At 40.7% G+C, this 21,305-nt stretch overlaps 2 protein-coding genes across 5 annotated transcripts in view; one reads left to right on the forward strand and one right to left on the reverse strand.

Moving 5' to 3' along the window:
- Positions 1 to 4,345: 4,345 nt before the first annotated feature.
- LOC145435343 (prolow-density lipoprotein receptor-related protein 1-like) overlaps positions 4,346 to 21,305 on the reverse strand; it is a 145,755-nt gene continuing 128,795 nt past the window's right edge. For all 4 annotated transcript variants that reach the window (XM_080312646.1, XM_080312634.1, XM_080312642.1 and 1 more), the window contains 9 exons: positions 21,005 to 21,166; positions 19,660 to 19,919; positions 11,954 to 12,111; positions 11,807 to 11,891; positions 10,436 to 10,637; positions 8,947 to 9,605; positions 7,465 to 7,637; positions 6,694 to 6,847; positions 4,346 to 5,771 (listed from right to left, as the gene is read on the reverse strand). In XM_080312646.1, coding sequence (XP_080168772.1) covers positions 5,592 to 5,771; positions 6,694 to 6,847; positions 7,465 to 7,637; positions 8,947 to 9,605; positions 10,436 to 10,637; positions 11,807 to 11,891; positions 11,954 to 12,111; positions 19,660 to 19,919; positions 21,005 to 21,166 — 2,033 coding nt within the window. In that variant the 3' untranslated portion in view covers positions 4,346 to 5,591. The remainder of the gene's footprint in view (positions 5,772 to 6,693; positions 6,848 to 7,464; positions 7,638 to 8,946; positions 9,606 to 10,435; positions 10,638 to 11,806; positions 11,892 to 11,953; positions 12,112 to 19,659; positions 19,920 to 21,004; positions 21,167 to 21,305) is intronic.
- The window catches only part of LOC145435525 (uncharacterized), a 349,573-nt gene continuing 341,766 nt past the window's right edge, over positions 13,499 to 21,305 (forward strand). The window contains exon 1 of the mRNA XM_080312798.1: positions 13,499 to 13,512. The gene's annotated coding sequence lies outside the window, so the exon portion shown is untranslated. The remainder of the gene's footprint in view (positions 13,513 to 21,305) is intronic.

Below are 21,305 nucleotides of genomic sequence, written 5' to 3' on the forward strand. Positions count from 1 at the left end.
GACTGTTGCACTGAATCACATGAGAGACGATAGAAACGACGGAAAGCGTCGTTCACACTTTCACTTGTGTGCCTTGAAGTCGACTTTTATCAAAATACACCAGCCAAGGCTGTGTCAACAGAAACAGTTAGTGTGTCATCTAAAAATAGTACATTGAACGCTTTTGTATTCGACATTTCGTGCTGGTGACGGCATATTTTGTGATACAATTGTTGATATACGTTGTATTTGAATTCTCTACTAGTTGCTGACGATTACCTCTGACGAGTGTCAGCTGAAAATATTCGGGTTCATTTCAATTATTCAATTCAACTGAACCACATGAATGTCTCAGCCACAACGTCTTGCTGCCGAGTCATAAATGACGTAGCTCCTTCGCAACGCCGTGATGTCTTCAGTGAAAATATTTGCGAGATCTGCGGAAAAGGATCCAGGAGCAAGCATAACATGAGACGCCATATGATAATCACATTGGAGTAAAAAAGTTTTGAGTGTGAAATATGTGGCAGAAGGTTTTTGCGGAAGTCTCACCTAGCTTGTCATTCTCTATCCCACACAGGAAAGAAAGACTTTGAATGTGATGTATGCGGGAAGGCATTCAGCAATAAATACAACATGAAATATCACATGAAAATTCATATCGGATTTAAAGAGTTTGAGTGCGATATATGCGCGAAGCCATTCATCGGCAAAAATCACATGAAGGATCACATGAAAATTCACCCCAAATTGAAAGAATTTGAATGCAACATCTGCGCTAAAAGATTTCTAAGAAGGTTCGAGCTACAATATCATTCTTCTTCCCACATAGGAATCAAAGATTATAAGTGTGATGTATGCGGGAAATCGTTCATTGCAAAATCTGAACTGATATTTCACATTAAATCTCATGACGGAGTGAAAGAGTTTGGGTGTTCTATATGCGGTAAAGGTTTGGGTGTTCTATATGCGGTAAAGGTTTTCTAAGAAAAAGTAATTTGAAAACGCATTGTTTGATTCATACTGTAGCGAAACGTTACTTACAACTGTCATATATGTGGAAAAGATTTCAAACGAAAAGGTCAACTGATAACACATTGTTTGATGCACAGGGACGAGAAATAACACAAGTGCGACATTTGCGGTAAAGCATTTCGTCACAGGTCGCACATTGAAGTGCACGTGAAGAGGACTCACACAGCTACAAAAGAATTTGAGTGCGATATATGCGGGAAAGGTTTTGTGCGAAAGCGCGAGTTGAAGATTCATTATGCCATCCATATGGAAATGAAATATCACTGTAAGGCAGGGGTGGGCAAACTACGGCCCGCGGGCCGCATGCGGCCCTCCACACCGTTCTGTGCGGCCCGCGAGAGTATAAAGAAAATTATTAAAAATATTGATAAAATGCGTACTAAAAATCGAATTAAAGCTGGGATTTGATTAAATTTTTCTTAGTATATTTCACAATGATAATCCTAAGGCAGTGGTTCTCAAACTGAGGCGCAACCCCCTTGAGGGGGTGAAACCATCTGAAGGTGAGCACGAAGCTAAGCTCAAAAAAAAAAATTTCGCGCTTCGCGCGATCTACATCCCATTCATACTGGTTACTCTGTATTTTTGTCAGAATTTCATATTTCAAAATCTCTCATCCACAGTCGTAACCTACCATGCCATATAACTATCCGTTAGGTTTGCTAGCATCGGTTGCGTATTGTGAAATGACTATAGGGGGGCGTGAGCTCTTTTACCATCATAAGGGGTGAGGGCGTGTGTTAAAATGTTTGAGAACCACTGTACTAAGGTGAATACTTCGTATATCATTTTTATGTTCAATTTCTGGCGCGAAATCCCGATCTCAAGGCCCCCGCAGGTTGAAAGGTTTCAACTGCTAAACATCACAGAAATCCTAAACGAGATTTATATAATTCGGATCGCTTGTGTGATTACTGATTGGCCAATCCATTATTTTAGTGACATGCTTATAAAAACGATTCGCGCGTGCCTTAGATAGATTCGTTCTCTGTGTGCGCAGAATTAGGGTATTTATATTTTATCTACACATATAGTAGAAGCGTGTTTGAAGCTAACATGGTTATGATGCTGTCAGTATTGTGTGTCCTGGAACTGATCCAAAAGTGGAATTAGCAAATCTACGAACTTGTCACTGCTCACAGATTTAAATTTCATTCCTGTTCTAAGAATCGGGACAACCTACTTTCATCTCTATAGTTTTGACAAATTGGTTATTGAGGTCGACTAGCCTATGAAATCTCGTCACTGTTTCTGACAAGTGTAGGATATCATCAAAGCAATCTTTAGATTGTTTTAAATAAGCATATATGTTATCTCCTTGTCCTCGCTATATAATCAAATATCAATATTGCGTTTTGGTTTGTAATCCCAATTTTATATAGTGCGGCCCGCGAATGGATTCAGATATTGAATGCGGCCCGCGAGCTCAAAAGTTTGCCCACCCCTGCTGTAAGGAATATGGGAAATCTCTCACAAATCCAGCTTGAAAAGACACAACATGATCCATATGAAAGTATGAGTGTGATATACGTGGAAGCGTATTGTTGAAAAGCCTTTTCTATTGTGCATAATTTTTCACTTCATGGAATTGATGGACAATTAAGATTTGACAGTTTATGAAATGATTCAGTAGCTGTCATATATTTACTTGCTTTCATCTGAGTGAACGTTTTCGTCAGTAAAGTGTTATTTCCATACTTATCCACGCTGTGGGAACTCGTGCTGGACTCTATTGTTTGAGAACAATCCTAATTGAGCATCGATTATAATGATTTGAGCTGTGTTTTAGAGGTGATTTTTTTCGAGTTTTGACAGTCCTTTCAAGCGTTCAATGCTTTGAACGTTGGGACGTCGTACTACAGCATCCAAAACATGCAGCATGAAGATATGAACGTTAGTAGCATTAAAGTACACATTTCAACTTAATTATCCATACTGTTATAACATATAAACGGGTAAAACATTACTCGACCCTAGCGGAATGACCTCGACCTTCCTTCGAGGATGCTGCTTATAGACTTTTTTGATAGCTTTGGAACATTTAAAAGTAGTGTTAAACCATGTCTCCTGTTGAATTATAATTTATATTATACTCCGTATTTACAACTGTCATCCGAAAATGGGACATTGTGCTGGCTTTTTCATTATGCAAGAAAAAAGACCATCGCTCTATCAAATATGCCGGACATGCAGTGTGGAACAGTATCTCGCCGGCTATCCGACAGTTATTTAGCATTATCATTAGGGCTCTTATAAAATGACTTTTTTTTCTCAAATCGTACTGGCTACTTGATAAAATTGTTAGGTTACCTAACTTGAGCCTACACAGCAAATTTGGTTAAATTCCAACCAGTAGCCGCATTGCTACAGGAGAAGAAAGTTTCTATTTATTGTATAAAAATAAATACCGAAAAATTTGAAAATTTTCTGTTCACCCCATGACAGTGTTAGGTTGTGTATAGAAACGATGTTCACCAAATTTGGTTCAATTCCAACCAGTGGAAGCGGAGTTATTGCCTCCGAAAAATTTGGATTATGAATAAAATAGTGTTTACGGTGACCAATTCTTTAATTATTAATTATAGTGGTGCCCACCGTAAATACTATTTTATTCATAATCCAAATTTTTCGGCGGCAATAACTCCGCTTCCACTGGTTGGAATTGAACCAAATTTGGTGAACATCGTTTCTACACACAACCTAACACTTTCATGGGGTGAACAGAAAACTTTCAAATTTTTTGGTATTAATTTTTTTCTGTTTATTTTTAGATAATAAATAGAAACTTTCTTCCCCTGTAGCGATGCGGCTACTGGTTGGAATTAACTAAATTTGGTGTGTAGGCTTAAATTAGGTAACCTAACAATTTTATCAAGTAGCCAGTACAATTTGAGAAAAAGAGTCGTTTTTGAAGAGCCCTAACGAGCATGCTCACATTCAAGTCGAAATACAAACAAATTCTACTGAATCAATACTCCAGTTTACCGGATCACGACCTGACATCGATCTTGCTTTTCGACTCATGCTAGTCACGTCTTTTTGCACATGTCCTTTTATATTGTCATCTCTTAATGCTTCATGTTTTACGTTGCTTAGGCCAGGTGGGGTGTCTGTTTTCGTAGTCGTTTCGACATCTTCCTATCTTTCTCTCTCGCAGTCCAGTGGTGTATTGAAATAATGAAATTGTTACCAATAATTAATCGAATTGAAGTTTTTATTATGTAGCGATGTTAGGGGAAGCAACAGCAAGTGATACATACACTCTCCCGCTAGTTATCCGTATATGCATGTACTAGGAGACAGCCAACACGTACTAACAATCACTCTCCTCCATCATCGAAAACTTACATTTTATTACAAGACTGCAAGTGGTGAAAATATCATGAAAATACGGAAAAACGCATTTTGCTCGCACATACACTTCATCGGCTTTTAATACATTCAATAATACTACCCGTATAGAGGCTTTACGGTTGATTTTGTGATTATTAGTAATATTATACTGGGTCTACTAAAACAGCAGCAGTAAGAAAGAATTAAACTGATTCGTAGAATTGTCAACTTCATTTAAGGTCATCATTCTGGGCGTACCTTTAACGTGCGAAATAGCAGCTAAAGTTTAATAAACACTGTTCTAGTCAACAACCAAGAACAAGTAATATTTCATTAGATGTGCAACGTAATTTGTCTAGTAATACTGAGCAATTGGTAGTGTTATGTAACAACCTATTTAGCGCGCAAATTCTTCGATAAGACAGTTTCTGATTTCGTGGTGGTCGGAAAAATATATGTTCCCACAACCATGGTCCCACGACTAACAAAGTCTTTTTTCTGGCATTCGGATACATTCCTTGAGCAAATTACAGTAAAAAGAGTTGATATGAAGCAATTAACGCTGTAGAGTTGTTGATGACAACTGTAACGGAATTATATAATCTTTGAAAGAGCAATTCATGAACGTTTCAAACGGCCCAGGGACCTTTTTCACACGATCGCCGATAAAACATACCGTAAAAACGTCGCGCACAATGGTTATTATATATACAAGGCTTGCCGTGATCTCACAATGAGCAGAGAATCGTACAGAGAACAAAGCTTCGAGTACAGATAAAAAAAACAGTGTAAAAGAGTCGAACCGATCGCAAAATAGATTGGTGTAGAGAAGTGATTTAGAAAAAGCGAAGAAAAAACACACCGGCACACGATGAAAAAAAAAAGATTGCTCAAAGTCGTATAGGCTTTTACACGAGACTCTTTGACCAATGTCAGTACCGTGTATAGAAACGCGAGCGATGATAGATGCGCGCATAATTCAGACCCATGATTTACGTCAGAGGTAGAGGGTGGTGATAAAAAGATTTTGTGATATGTACCGTAGCAAAAGGATCACAAATCTAAATAGTCTTTAACCTAATACATTTGCAATAAGGTGGGGGCAGAGGGCAAAATTCCACATTTTCAACATAGTGTCTTCACTACATACACTAGAGGTGGTTAAACCACCATTCCGCACGCCCGCGGCCCGGCCCTAGTTTACATGGCAGATTCGGATTCGATACATCCGTTATCGCCGACACTCATTCGAAATTCTCCCGAGTTGTGGTAGCTGTGAAATTTACTGTCCTGTCTGCGGTGTCGACGAGCACCATGTCGTCTTCCGAGTGAGTATCGTCGTCCGCGAGCTCGTCGTGCTCGAGCAGCTGAGTCTTCTCGGACGTTTGTTGGTTGTTGCGGGCGAAAATTCGCTGGTACGTGTTCTGTGGTTATAGACACAGGCGTTCAGACACTGAAGCACTAATTTAGACTGCTTGAAAGGGTCGGGGTGACTCAAGTCGTGGCTTAACCGGAGTCGGACTTAAGGCAATACTACTCAAACTTGAGTACCGAACTCGACTTGACTAGTTCACAGTGTTGGCATGACTGAAGTCATGACTTGACTAGGCCTGAGTCAAGACTACTTGAACTTGACTTGAGTCGTGACTCAGCTGGAGGCAGGATTACCTAGACCTGACTAGTTCACAGAGTTGGGATGATTAAAATTCATGACTTGATTTGACCTGAGTCAAGACTACTTAAACTGACCTAAGTCATAACTTAACTGGAGTCAGAATCAAGGCGAGACTACCTAGACTTGACTAGTTCAGTGTTGGGATGACTCAAGTCATGACTTGACTAGACCTGAGTCAAGACTACTTCAACTCAACTTGAGTCAGACTCGAGGCAAGATTACCTAGACTTGACTAGTTCACAGTTTTGGGATGACTTTCAAGTCATGACTTGACTGGACCTGAGTCAAGTCTACTTAAATGGACATAAGTCTTAACTTAACTGGAGTCAGAACCTAGACTTGACTAGTTCACAGTGTTGGGATGACTTCGAGTAATGACTGGAACTGAGTCAAGACTACTCAAACTGGACTGCTAACTTGGTCTCGACTACTTGATCGTGTTGAGTTGACTCAAGTCATGTGTTGACTCCAGCCGCGTTTTAGGAGTGGCTCCAGTTACTGCCGTAGAATCAATTGACTACTATTGACGTATATAAACATGAAATGACTCGTGACTCATGCCACGGAATTACTACTGCTACTCAAGAACCCACACTAGTAACATCGACTACCTCTGTTCTCATTTACATATGAATATTATCGATAATATTCACAAACTATATTCAAGTTACCATCTCTGTCGAGGTGCCCTCGTTTGAATCATCCGGCATGATGACCTTGGCCTCGCCCTGTCCCGGCATTTGGTCAGCCACCAGGGCCGTGGTGCTGGGTTGGAATTGGACGTACAGCGGATTGGACCGGGCGTTCATCCTTTTATGGGAGAACCTGAAACGTTTGCAGGATTAAAAGTTGTATTTCACATATTCCAAGCGACAGAAATGGGAATGGAAAATTTTAGGGTTCAAAACCGAGCATTTTACAGAGATGGGATTAATATTCAGCCTAACTCCTATATTGGTGGAGCTCTTCACATTACAGACATATGTGATCCACAAAACCAGTTGAAAAGTAAGTTATATTTGGTATATGGTCATATATGTTATATGGGCTCAAAGCTTCAATGTCGGACATATGCGATCCACAGTTATCATTTGAAAACAAGTTATGTTTGGTACATAGTCATATGTGATATACAATAATCATTGTAAACTGTCATATATGGTATATGGTCACATATGTAATATAACGTAGATGATATATTGCTCAAAACTACTATATTGGTTGAGCTCTACACATAACAGACATATGTGACCTCCAATAAATCATTTCGAAATTGTGTTATATATTATACTTGTCATATAGTTATGATTAGATATGTTGCATGAAGAATATGTTATATAGGCTCAAAAATCTTACATCAATTGATCTTTAGAGATATGCGATCCACAATAATTGCATGAAAACTAGCAGGCAAACCCGTCTATTGTTAACCTGACACTTACCCCCCATATCTCTTGTACCTTCTGAATAAGAAAATACCACCGAGAACTATAGCAGCCAGAAGTACGAGGGAAACGGCTACGATCGCAGTAAGCGTTGTGCCACTGTGACTTGATAGTAACGTACCGTCCGTGGTGATGCGCATTGGTACGGTATTGTGAGGCCACACAACCACCTGCAGATATACATGAAATAGGTCGGTTTTGCTGACAAGCAAATAGGTAAATAATACGTAGATCTATTCTATCATCAAGAGTAGCAAAGTGGTTTGGCTTGGCACTCAGCATTATAACAAGAGTGATGGTGCAAGACTTGAAAAACCTCACAAGGCTAATTCTGCACCTTCCATGTCCAGCAGCATATGCGCATCACGCACTCATGGTATGCATATTCACTAGGGTTGTCCAAATTTCAAAAATCTTTTAAAATGCTCCGTGATAGTGCCTCATTCTATAGTTTATTGATAGAAAACAGTAATGAACCTGAAAGAGGCTCACAGGAAAGCCGTTATTGTTTCGATCAAAGTGTTTGAAAGTAGCTGCCCAAAATGGGTGTGCCACCGACCATAGAACAGCAAGAAGACTAGTAATCACATAACCATGGCTTGCTTCAATGATCACGACAGCAGCACCTTGCTGATTAGGTGGTCAAGGAGTCTGCTACCAGCGGGGATTCTGAAAGCCCATTGTTGGTAGGTTGGCAGAAGACGAATTGAGATTAATTCAGGACATGTTGAGGTACATCATGAACAAACAACAGCTGCTTCACAAAAACTTCTACAGCATGACCGCTGTAGCTGGAAACGGCTGTAGCTTAAATGCCGTGCTTTCATCGAGGGCAAGCAAAGGGATCCATCATCATTGAATGCAAATATAAAGCTTAACAATGGCACTATACTTTGTGTGATCTTATTGGGCGCAGTAGTATATAGGTGATGTTTTGAATGCTCTAGGGATCGGTTGAATTGGCCGGTTATGCTTGGCACTTATAAGATACTCACACCAAATTGAATTCACTTGTAAGTGTTATCAAAGTCGTTAATGATGACATGACGCAGAAAAGAGGTGTAAATGTAAGCACAGCCTATGATGATAGACACTATGATAGACGAAATACCGATCATGTGATGACTTTACTATTCTTTGAAGTTACAATGAAATGTCTGTCTTGGCCGCCCTAGTCTCGAGTCACAATGCACAATGACTCAGGTACAAGTCGAGTCAATACACAAATTCACTGGAGTCAAGTCGAGCCATTTTACGAGTTTGAAAAAATGACTTGAGCCACCAAAAATCCATGACTCGAGTCATGACAAATCTGCGCTCCGCTAAATATATTACAATTTCATATCTCAATTGCTAAATGCGAAAAGTTGGACGTCCATTGAAAACGTTTTGGTGTCTTAGCACTGGGCCATGGGTATTGGGTACACACATGTACATGAGTGTCCTACCAATGCTGACCACCCCTACAGAAACTCTTACCTGCATAGGCTCGCAATGCGCCACCCCCGACCTCGAAGTCTTCTTACAAATAAGCCCGGCGTCACACTGGCACTCGTCCACACAAGCGTACCGCCCCGGACCGGCCGCCAGGCATAGCTGCGTCCCGGCACATTTTCCACAACCGTCCCGAGCCGACTTCTCAAATTCGCCCAAAATTTCAGACCCGACAGGACGCAACACTGTCAAGGCAGGTCTGGTCAACGCGGCATCTAATATCCAGTCGATTTTGCTAATGTCCCTATCCTTTGAGGTCATGTACGCATTTTCGGCCAGCGGGCCGCCTAAATACGCGTACTTTTTGACCCGGAAAACTTTGTTCGTTGAAAACGTGGTGCCAAAAATCCAATCGCCAGACACCGTAATTTTATACGGTTTTTCATCCCCGAAATCGCGGACCAAAATCCGTTCTGCCCCGTCTGAGTTCGAGCTTTCGATCACGCGCTTTTTGGCGTCTGCCCAAAACAGCCGGCCCGTGTGGAAATCGACCGCCACCCCAGAGGGATACTCCAGACGCTGGCCCACCACTGTACGACCTTCGACTCGGGACTTGACGTCTCGTTTTGTGCGTTTTTGGGGCACGGTAGAATGGTAGCGTATGATTCTGGCCCGGTGGCCGATGTCCGAAACGAAAATATAACCTGAAAAAAATTCATATCAATTTTAGCAATTTCTATTTTTATTAATTCAATGCAATATTCATTATTATTGGAAAATCTTTACGATACTAATTATAAAATGCGACTTTAACCAGACTGCCTAGATTTACAAATCAGAGCGAAATTTCGGTAATCTAATTCTAATCAAATTAGTGAAATGTAAGTGCTCAAATTTTAGCTCCATTTCTAATTCCAACCTAATTTGGAGAAGTTCGAAATTTCATAGTTTCCCGCCACAAAAATTTGTGTTGCAATACCGGAACTGTTATGCTCCGTTGGTATAAGAACACCCTTTTGTAGAATTTATATTCTTGTAACAAATGGGCATCTTATACAAAGTCCGAAATCAATATATCTAGAAGATGGCTAGGTGAAGTCGATGCCAGTAGTGTCTTATACAACAGCAACAGCTTTCTTACTCTCTGAAATAGGCTGGAAGGCCTAGAACTTATGAAAATCTCAAATGAAATTCGCACGTTCTTTACGTGACTCAAGACAATGCAAGAAACGTCTGTCTCATACAACAGTCGAATTATTGTCTGAAATACTTTTGAAGGCTAAAATCTTAGGGAAAGCTCAAATTAAATTCAGATATTGTGTTGCGTAAAACACACAAATATCCGGAAGTCAAATCTACACAGGAAACGGATGTCTTACGGACTATCTGAAAAGTCACAATTTTAAGAACAAAACACACCCTTTACTGGAAGATCTATCACAGAAATATCAGTGTCTTGCAAGTGTTTATTAAAGTCTACAAAACCAGCCAAACACAGCAATTTATTATTAAAAACAGGAAATGAAATACACACCGTTGACCATATCCAATGCCATGTCCACGGGCCAGTACATGTCGTTGAAGCCTGTGTTTTCGTACAGCTGCAACACGGATTCGTTCGGATTTTTCAAAGACGCCACGTTGATGGTTCTGCGGCTCTGATCGACCCAGAAGATATTCGAAGCGAAAATATCAATGTCGATAGCGACTGGTGTGCCGGCGTTAAGGTCAATAATCTGTAAAAATTGACAAAATATTACATTTTTTGGAAACAATCAATGATTAAGAGACAGAAAGATATTAAATCACAATATTTTAAGATCGTTTTAAAAAAACACTAGGACTCAATCAGATTGATACATGAGCAAGGTTGTGATGACTCGAGTCCTGATTTTCTGGGGACTCGACTTGACTTGAGTCATCTTTGCAAATGCGTAAATCGATCTACAGCATTGGGGTGAGTCTGCATAGTCATTGAACGATCAATGACCTAGCTAAGCTGTTTAACAACACTGGTTAACTGTTTTCAAAGTGCGAGAACCCTTGGGACGAATACTGTCGCGCCAATATTTCTTACAATTCATGGGGTGTTTATGGACGTAAATTCATAAATTATGGAAACAAGGAAAATAGACACAATGAAATATCATAATATATATTTTTTTCACCGGAATGCCTGTACCGGTATAGGAGTTATTTATATCTACTAAAATGTCACGCTACATTCCAATCGCAGTATCAACGCTATAACTAATTGTTGTCACGTTACAGCCATTCGCAATATCAAAACAGTAAAACTAAAATGTCAGGAATTCGAAATTCAAATACCGAATTCAAATCTAGTTAATCCTAGAAACCACTGTTTTGCCTAAAAAATTAGGATTGTAAAATTCAGAAATATCCGGTAACTTGAGGTTTACCAAGAGGACACTTTTCAAAAATTTTAAAATCTGTAATACAGTGATTTGGAAAAATTTTGAGTAAAAGCGTTGGGTTGACTAAATAGTACCTGCTGAAATACCCATTTCTTCCTATAATACTTCGGATGACTAAAAATGAAAAGGTCATTTTTCTGATTTCTCTCTCGGAATACCAGTCAGGGCGTATTTTCCCTTCCTTTTTTGGCAAATCCTTGCGTTCAGTTCGTCAGAGTTCAATTTTTGCAAGTATTTTGACCCTTTTTCCAGAAAAAGAGGGCAGTTGGGCGTCCTCCGAGGACACTTTAGATTTATTGAAAAAAGAGAGGACAAATCCTCTTAAAAGAGGGCGTACGGCGACCCTAGACAACTTGGATACAAAAAAAAGCATACTAGCATCGAATTCGTTCTGACTATTTCGTCACAGGAATTTCAAAGGCAAAATTTCCGGTCGGAGACTTTACGAATATCATATCAGAAAAACGTACCTTCTCGCGTTCAGAGCCTGTCCATTTGTAGATGGCCGCGGTCAGCTTGTCAGCCACAAATACATCATCACCGTCAGACGCCATACTATGATGTAACGTTATAAAGAATATAACAAGGCAAACCAATACGTCGCTAATATCAAATACCTTTCGACCCAAAACGCAGACATTGAACGATTAGATACCGGCTTCCTAGACAGTGCCTCGTCAAGATTACCAAATCTCGCGGTATGATATTCAGACGCTACCACCAGTTCTGGGACTGAAGCCGGCCCTTGATTTATCAACGTACAGCCGTTGTTTCTCTGAAATCAACGTCATATTTTTAAAACCTAATCCTGTCACTGATTTTAGCTACATACCCTAATCCCAATCCATAATTGATTTGTTATATCCAACTGAATTATATATTCATAATGGAATGAACCTGGGTAATTTCAGGGCGTGATTACTGAATATTCGAAATTTCAAACCTGTGACGTCATATTTTGTGGCACGATCATTGATATGCAATGTCCGTTACAATTCTCTGCTAGTTGCAGACGATTACCCCTGACGAGTGTCAGCCGAAAATAGTAGGGTTCATTTCCGTATCGATATACTAATCAATTTTAAATATACGTGCCGCAATGTTATAGCATTCGTGGTGGGTGGTATAGCGTTATATACCGTAATTTTCCAAATATAGTGCGCCCCCATGTATAATACGCACCCTTAAAATGGCGTGTAAATTCTTGGAAAAAACCTGTACCCATGTATAGTACGCACCCTGCATTCGTGGTACATGAACAGCTGTGTTTTAGTACACAATGTTGTTCTGTTTTTCGTTGTCACTGTCGAACAATCATGACATAACCATCGCTAATCATTATACAATGAACAGCATTGTCTCTAAACTAGAGTAGATAGTAGCCAAAGCCTGCGAGGCCGGTGACGCGATATTTCAAGCTAACGACACACGACATCTTGCACACGAGGCCTATTACAATTACAGATTGCTCAGGCCAAGGGTTATGTCGTGCGCACCAGGTCTGTTGGAGATGCGACTGATTACGCAAGCGATTATATCTTGCGCACATGGCCTCTGTGTATGCGATTGTTAAGACCTGTCGTTGACGCGATGAATCAGCAAGGATTGCCGCGGACGCTCGTAGAAATCAGCGACCTAATTTCGCTCGCCTACAGACGGCTAACTAACGCAACACGCTTTTCGTTAATTGGCAACAAGCTCCTCTATTTGGCAGCGCGTTACACTCTATAATACGAATTACGGGACACGATGGCTAGAGGTGATGCACGATTGGAAACAAACATGAGGAGAGGTGTATTTCAAGTTTTTGACCGAGGGGAATTTTTTTCAAGGCTTGCTGTACCCATGTATAATACGCACCCCCCAATTTTAAGGCAAAAAATCGGTAAAATTTTGCGAATTATACATGGAAAATTTCGGTATACGTGAATGTGCAGTAGTGCTGTTAAAGGAAAAAATTTTGAATTTTGCACACTGGAAGCGGACTTATTGGCGTCGAGAAATTTTGGATTTGAATAAAATAGTATTTACGGTGACCAATTTTTTAATTATTTATTATAGTTGTGCCCACCGTAAATACTATTTTATTCAAATCCAAATTTTTCGACGGCAATAACTCCGCTTCCACTGGTTGGAATTGAACCAAATTTGGTGAGCATCGTATTTGGTTGTATTAAGCTTTAAAGAACGAACCGGAGCCGCTTAGAGTAACCGTAATAGTTAGTTGGTATAATTTTTTCTTAGGTTAACCTACTCCTCACTCTCTCTTTTCGTCGTCCTTGGATTTCCTTTTCAACTTCGAGCCTTCTTCAGACTCAAACCTTCTCCCTCCTCGAGACTTGACTCCCCTTCCCGAGTCAGGTCTCGTAGGAGTCTGTACCTACCTCTGCGAGAGCTTGACTCGTCTTCTTGAGTCAACTCTCGTTGGAGTCTTTTCTCTTCAGGTCCTGACTCGACCGTGTGAGTCAGGACTTGTTGAGTCTTTCCTTTAGAGACTTGGCTCTATCTTGAGTCAAGCCACTCTTTCTTGTCTACGACACAAATCTCTCTTGTGTATCGTAAGACCTTCTCTTCAGTCTAGACGCCCCTAATTACCTAGTGTCTGCGTCTAGCAAACCAGCTGCAACCGCAGTATCGGCTTTACAAAGAGTGCCTTAAGCAGTACGAACGAGTTGCAACCGCTCGCAAATGGCCTACGCCAATGCCGTAAACCACAGCCAAGCGGCTACCAACACTGAGAGAATAATCTACGGTCATAGACCTAGATCTCTAGATATAATAACGCCGCACGGCACCAAAACAAGCGAGGTATTGGACGCAATAATAAAGCATCCAGAACTGAAGTTATACAGAGAATATATCTTCTCAATTTACCAGATCGGGTGGAACACTTACAACCTCACACTGTACAAAGATTCGCCGATAGACATTCTCATACCAACCCTCCTAGAGATAGGCGCAAAAGGCATTCCTTCAGTACATGGGAACTTACTAATAGAGAAGCCGAGACCTCCGACAGCTCGTATAAGCATACGAGCCGTCCCTTCAGAAGTAGAGCAACAAGAGGTAGTCGACAAACTCAGGCTATACAAGTGCGGTAACATCATCGCTATCAGAATGATCTACCACAGCGGCACCAGAATCCATAACGGATTTAGACAGGTGGATATCGAAGACTATATCCCAGGACAAATACCAGCCTTTGTAACTCTTGGAGAAGCACCCTGTAAGGTCTTCCACCCACCAGGGGAGGATCATACGAAATGCTTCAGATGCCTTCAAATAGGCCACACAGCAAAGAACTGTCCAAATCAAACTGCATGCTTTGCATGCAAACAGTATGGGCATGTAAAAGAACACTGCCCGCAACACAATGCCGTTAAAGAACTTGAGACAGGGGAAAATAGCGCAGAAACTTCAGGAGAAACTACAATAGTTCAAATGCAAGAAGACACAGAAAGAAATAACGAAGATAAACAAGAACAAGAAGTAATTGACAAAACAGAAACACTGTCACAACAATTAGAAGGAGCACACAGCAGTCCAGCTCGCTCACCAGAGGTAGGCCTACAACACGAGCAAACAAACGAAACACAACGCGACCAATCAGATAAACAGGAAGATATACGTGAAAAAATAAATGAAGGCATGCTAGAGTCGGACTCTAGCGTAGCAGAAGAAACTGAATCGGAACCAGAGGACCTCTTTCAAATAGTGAATGAACAAACTGCAACCAAACAAGACAAACCCAAAGGCTCAGCATACACCGGAGAGCAGTGCAAAATCTTTGAGAAGCCAACCATGGTGATGACCGGTCGAGAGCTGGTCCACCTTACCTGCTCCCCCATCAAGAGGAAGCTGCACGAACGTAGCCCACAAGAAGCAAAACCGGGGAATAGGATTAAAAAAAGATCCGCAAACCCCGAAAAACCAAAAAAATAAAATAGGCTAACCAGCGCAACAGATGTTCCTTTTATCCCCATAAAAATGGCCTTGAATATTATTTCCTTGAATGCCAATGGGCTAAATGCCCATTGGTACAAGCTTAAGAGATATCTCACGCTAGAAAAGAACTGGGACGTCTTATGTGTGCAAGAAACGCACAGAGCATACATAAACAAAATAAGCAAATGGGCAAAACAAAACCAAATGATATACTACCCAAACCACATCGATATAGACGCAAACTGGATCGATAAGGAAGAAAAGAAAAAATTGTACTTTAAGGGAACAGGCATCTTCGTTAAAAAGAAACTAGAAAACCATTACGATATAAAAGGCAGGATTATCAGAGAACACAGGATACAAACGATAATCCTAACTGATAAACAAACCGGGCAAAGCACCCATGTGCTTAACGTATACGGACCGCCCGATGTCGGGAAAGTTCAAACCGATATATTTAGGCAATTAACAGAAGAGCTATCTACAAATCCAAGTAATAACGTAGTTTGCGGGGATTTCAACATAATCCAAGACCCGATTGATGCCAAATACAACGCCAACTTTAAGATGATGCCAGCCGCGAAAATTTGGAAGCGATATTGCGAGACATACAAACTACGAGACGTCTGGAGATGGCGCAATCCACATAAACGTCTGTACACAACAATCAAGGCAAAGCAATCGAGACGAGTAGACCGTATATACGTATCGGAAGACCTTCTCGCCAGAGTCCAAAAGTGTGTGTACAAACTGAATACGATCGCTGATCACACATTCCTGCAGACTATAAACTTACGAAAACCTGGCCAAATTAAATGGGGTAAAGGACACTGGAAGAACGATGTCAGGGACTACGCGGAAAACAAGCTCCAAGAAGAGATAAAACGAATACACAAAAGGTGTGATCAAAACAAGTCGAAATTCGACGACATATATCAGTGGTGGGACCACTTTAAAAACCAAGTGAGGGCACATCTGATCAAACACAGAGCCCAAAAAAGAATAGCCGAAGAAAATAACATCAAAAGGCTACACCGAAGAATACTAGACATACAAAACAAAGACAACAATGATGAGCGAGCCTATCACCTCATCCAAGATCTAAAAAACCTAGAGGACGACAACACCAGACACCTCTGCAAAATCTTCAAACTCCAAGACATGGAGGAAAATGAAAGGCCGACAAAATATTTCTTCCAAAAGATACAACAAAGGAAAGAGAGCAAAAATATATCGGCCGTCCAAAACGATCAAGGACAAAATCTCACAACCGAACCAGAAATACTCCGAGAGGTTGGTGACTACTATCAAGGCCTGTGGGGGAAATCAAAAACCGAAAACACAGAGCTACAAGATGAATACATAAGAGTTATTCAAGACCAAAAAATAACAGAAGAACAGAAAGAGGACTTGAACTGCCAGATAGAGGAAATAGAGATACTAAATACTCTGAAAGGCATGCATAGCGATAAAACACCAGGACCCGATGGACTATCGAAAGAATTCTATCTAACCTTCTGGAACACCATCAAGAGCGATATGCATGCGCTGCTTAACAACGCTTACCTATTCGGCGGACTCTGTGAGACATGGAAAGCTGGCGCTACCACATTAATATACAAGAAAGGGAGACCTGAACTTCTAAAAAACTGGCGACCCATCACGTTGCTTAACTGCGACTATAAAATTTTAACAGGGGTACTAGCCAACAGAATTAGGCCGATACTTCCGGACCTGATACTGGAAACGCAGAAGTGCGCTGTCAAAGGCCGGCAAATAACAGATGCATTGAGAAACATCCAAGCTGCAATAGACTCAGCAAATGAGAAAAAGAAAGAGCTATATATTGTTAACCTTGACCAACAGAAGGCATTCGACATGATCCATCACAGGTTCCTGTACGAGATCCTCAGAACATATGAACTCCCAACACACCTTGTCCGCCTAATACAAAATATATACAACACCGCGAAAAGCAAAATCATAGTAAACGGGGCATTAACAGACGAAATCCAAATAGAGAGAGGGATCCGACAGGGATGCCCACTAAGTATGATCTTGTACGCCATAAGCTGTGACCCAATCGCGAGGAAAATTCAACTAGATGAAGCGATAAAAGGCCATCATATCGGAAAAATCGAGATCAAACTGCAACAATATGCAGACGATATGACGTGCCTTGTGAGAAGTGAGGGGGATGTGAAACGAATACTGCGAGAGTTTAGCAAATACGAACGTGCGACCGGTCAAAAATTGAATGAGGCAAAAACAGAAATCTTACACATTAACCCAGGAAAAGAACACAAATATCAAAAATCTGATCTGGAGAATCTCAAACAATCAGAAATAAAAATACTGGGGCAATACTACGGTGAAAACCAAACTCAGCGAACATGGGAAGAAAAATTAGCAAAAATAAGACGAACCCTCTACGGATACAGAGACCGAAACCTCACTTGGCTCGGGAAAAAAAATATCCTAAACTCACTAGCTTCCACGCAAATCATCTATAATGCGAGAATCATACCGATGCCAAAAGAAGCGCAGCATGAGGCCACAAAACTCTACTTCAACTTCCTCTGGCACCCAGAGAAAATCGAAACAATTGCCAGGAAGACATTGATCGCCAGAAAGGAGAGTGGCGGCATAGCCGTTCCAGACGTGGAAAGCAGAGTCAAGGCATGCCAGACAGAACAACTCCTCGCACTAAAACTCCTGGACAAGCCAATAGAACCGTGGCACCAACAAGCGATCTACGAGCTAGGCACAAAGGTTAAAAAGATCAACCCGAAATTATATAAAAACACGGAACCGCATAAGTTCCACACCCCCCAGAAATGGGTCGAGCAACTCGAAGTGGTGGAAAAACTAAAAATGACCGAAGAAGACTGGGACACGGCGACTCACACCACCCTGTACAAATCCATCAAAAATCTGAAAGAAAGGCCGACCCAGATAAGATCGGAGAAAGGGGGCGAGATAAAATGGAGCAAAATATTGGCCTCAAAATTCGGCGGGAAAAATATCATCAAAAATGAAGAAAGGACCATCAACTACAAAGTAGCGCATAACGCTTATATTTTTGGAGACGGAAGAAGGCAAAAGAACATGCTTCGGGATAAAACCGGGAAACTCCTTAACCTGAAATGTAAATTTTGCCAAAAATGTACAGATAACCTAGTACACATATTACTAGAGTGCGATTATGCAAAAGCCATAATCTGGAACCTAGAACACGTAACAGAAAAAAAATTAACAAAAGATTCGATTTTCTACAATCTCGAAACGAGCAAACTCGACTGGATGATAATTTCCATATTCAAAAAATCGATGATAAAACTCAAGAAATATCTCGACTTGCAAAACAAAACGGTCGAAGACCGGAAAATAGGGAGAAAGATCCTACAAAGGATAAAAAAAAGACTAGAAATGCTTGAAAAGGGCCAAGAAAGAGATAAAAAACTGAAGAAGATAGAGGAATGCCTGGATAACATATAAACGCAGCGCAGCCAGAGGTACCTAACTCAAAGCCTCCACACCCCCTCATTCCAGTGGAGAGGGCCATCCTCCCACCCAAAAAGGCGCACTACATAGGATACTTTCTTCCTATACAAACAGCGATAAAGAGGATCGCCTTACACAAAACTTGCAGTAGTTGGTTGCAAAAACGGTGACAATATACCACCCACCGTAAACAAGGAAAAATGAGGAAGATATAAGACCAAATCTCTTCCAATAACATCTTAAACAAATGTCCACCCGGAATAGGGACTGGACATCTGCAGCAAACGAAGATTAACATTAGCTTCGCTGAAGCTCAAACTGCTTACAGCTAAACAGAAGAAACAAAAGCGGGAAAAAGACAACAGAGAAACTTAATTTATCACGTTATCACCTACGTTTTCGTTACAAAAAATATAAAAACAAACATAAAAAATCAAAAACTGTGTAATCAAGACCCCGAGCGGGAGGCAGCCCTACATATGAGAGAGGGCTGCCGAATGCCGGCGGATACGGAGAGCCGAAAAAAAAAAAAAAAAATGAGCATCGTTTCTATAGACAGCCGAACAATTTCATGGGGTGAGCAGAAAATTTTGAAATTTTTTATTCATTTTTTATAATAAATAAGAAACTTTCTTCTCCTGTAGCAACGCGGCTACCGGTTGGAATTGAACCAAATTTGGTGTGCAGGTTTCAATTATGTAGCCTAACAATTTTATCAAGTAGCCAGTAGAATTTGAGACCATAAGTCATTTTTGAACACCCCTAATGCACATATGCAGATTATACAGAAAATTTCAATGAATTTGAGCCATTGCGGCAGGTGCAATGTCAAGTATTCATTCTTATTCCTAGAACACCTTCATTATCAGCTTACCGTTTTTTGATAACCCTCCGAGCACGAGCAGTGATAAGACCCCGGAGTGTTCGTACAGATTTGCGAGCAAGGCGAAAACTTTGCGCATTCGTCCGCGTCCACACATCTCAGCCCCTCTCTTCCCTGTACCACCATAGGCTTATACCCCGGCCGGCAGGTACAGAAAGACTTGAATCTGCCGGACGCGGACACCCCGTACAGCGGGTGACACATGGCACCGTTGCGTACGTTGCAGCCGCCGTCGTCGTTGTCGCAATGCACTGCAAAATTAGGAGTAAAAGCAAGTCGTAAATCAGTGTTTTCAAACCAATGGGTCGTGAAGCATTTCTAGTTGTTACAGTTTCTATTCCATACGTTAAATGGGAATGCTTTTGTTCGTTATGGAATGTGATATGATACTGGGGCGATTATTTTTGACATGTCAATATAAATGAGGATTTTGTAAAAATTGTAGCGTTAGACAACAACGAATTGTAAATTGTTTACTAAGTCAAAATTTTTTTGCAACCTGCATTTCGTTTGTATCGTAGGTGTTTGCACTCTTGGTGAACTTCTCATCTGACATTTTGCAGCTTGTAGCCTACTTCACAGGCCTACCGTTGTAGACGGCCCATTGTCTGCTCATTGTGAATCATAAACGGTCAAATGAAACAAATGATAAACTCACGAGTGACAAAAATGATGAAATTATTATCATTGGGGCTATTTTTTCACCAAAAGACAGAATATTTTGACCTGAAAAATCAAAATATTTACATTTTTTCACCTTAAAATACTGAATTATGACCAAATTTTGAACTTATGTACGCAAATTAAGTTTTTTCGCACATACTGTTAGAATTGTACTACTTATCTTCATTTCTGGTTTGAACTGTCTGTCCTTACGAAGTAGTTTGGCCTGAAAAAACTTTTTCGACTCAAAAACTGACAAATTTTAACATGAAAAAACTGTTAATTTACCAAAATCTGGCCATGTGAAGAACTCCAGTAGGTACATCACGTATTATGATAGAAATAACAGAAATTTGTTGTAGTACAACGAAAGGTACTTTCCTACATTCCCAGGTAGAATGTGTCTGTCCTTACTAAGTAGCTTGCCAAGAATGGAGAAAGAATAAATAGCTACAGCCTACAGGATTAGATCTAGACTACAAAGTCTTCCGCCTTTATATAGCACATAATAGAATTAATCTACCATTTATGGTGAGTGTGACTAACGCGGGTGTATGCATTTAGAGTAGCGTAAATGGTGGGCTTAAGGGGGATCTCAAATTTAATACAAATCTAACAGAGCAGTGACGGTGGCACGCAAGATTCATTGCGACATCACACAGCTCGAACTTACGTCGATTGCAGAGAAATTCGTCGCTCTTATCAATACAATCGAAGGTGCCATCGCAAACTCGCGACGCAGATATGCACTGTCCGATCAAGCACGAAAATCCAATTTCCAACGGCTTTTCGCGGGAGCCGCGAAACACGCAATGCGTCGAGTTGAGGGCATTGTCTGCAACAAACAACAGGATTAAATCCTAAAAACTAAAAATATTAATCCCAATCGATATTTCGATGACTCGATTTGACTCGAGTCATTTTTTCAAATGCGTAAAATGACTCGACTCGAGTCAATTTTCGTATTGACTCGA

Source organism: Botryllus schlosseri, chromosome 1 (genome assembly GCF_051294905.1).
Source record: "Botryllus schlosseri isolate E-star chromosome 1, Bs_hap1, whole genome shotgun sequence".
Taxonomy (NCBI): domain Eukaryota; kingdom Metazoa; phylum Chordata; class Ascidiacea; order Stolidobranchia; family Styelidae; genus Botryllus; species Botryllus schlosseri.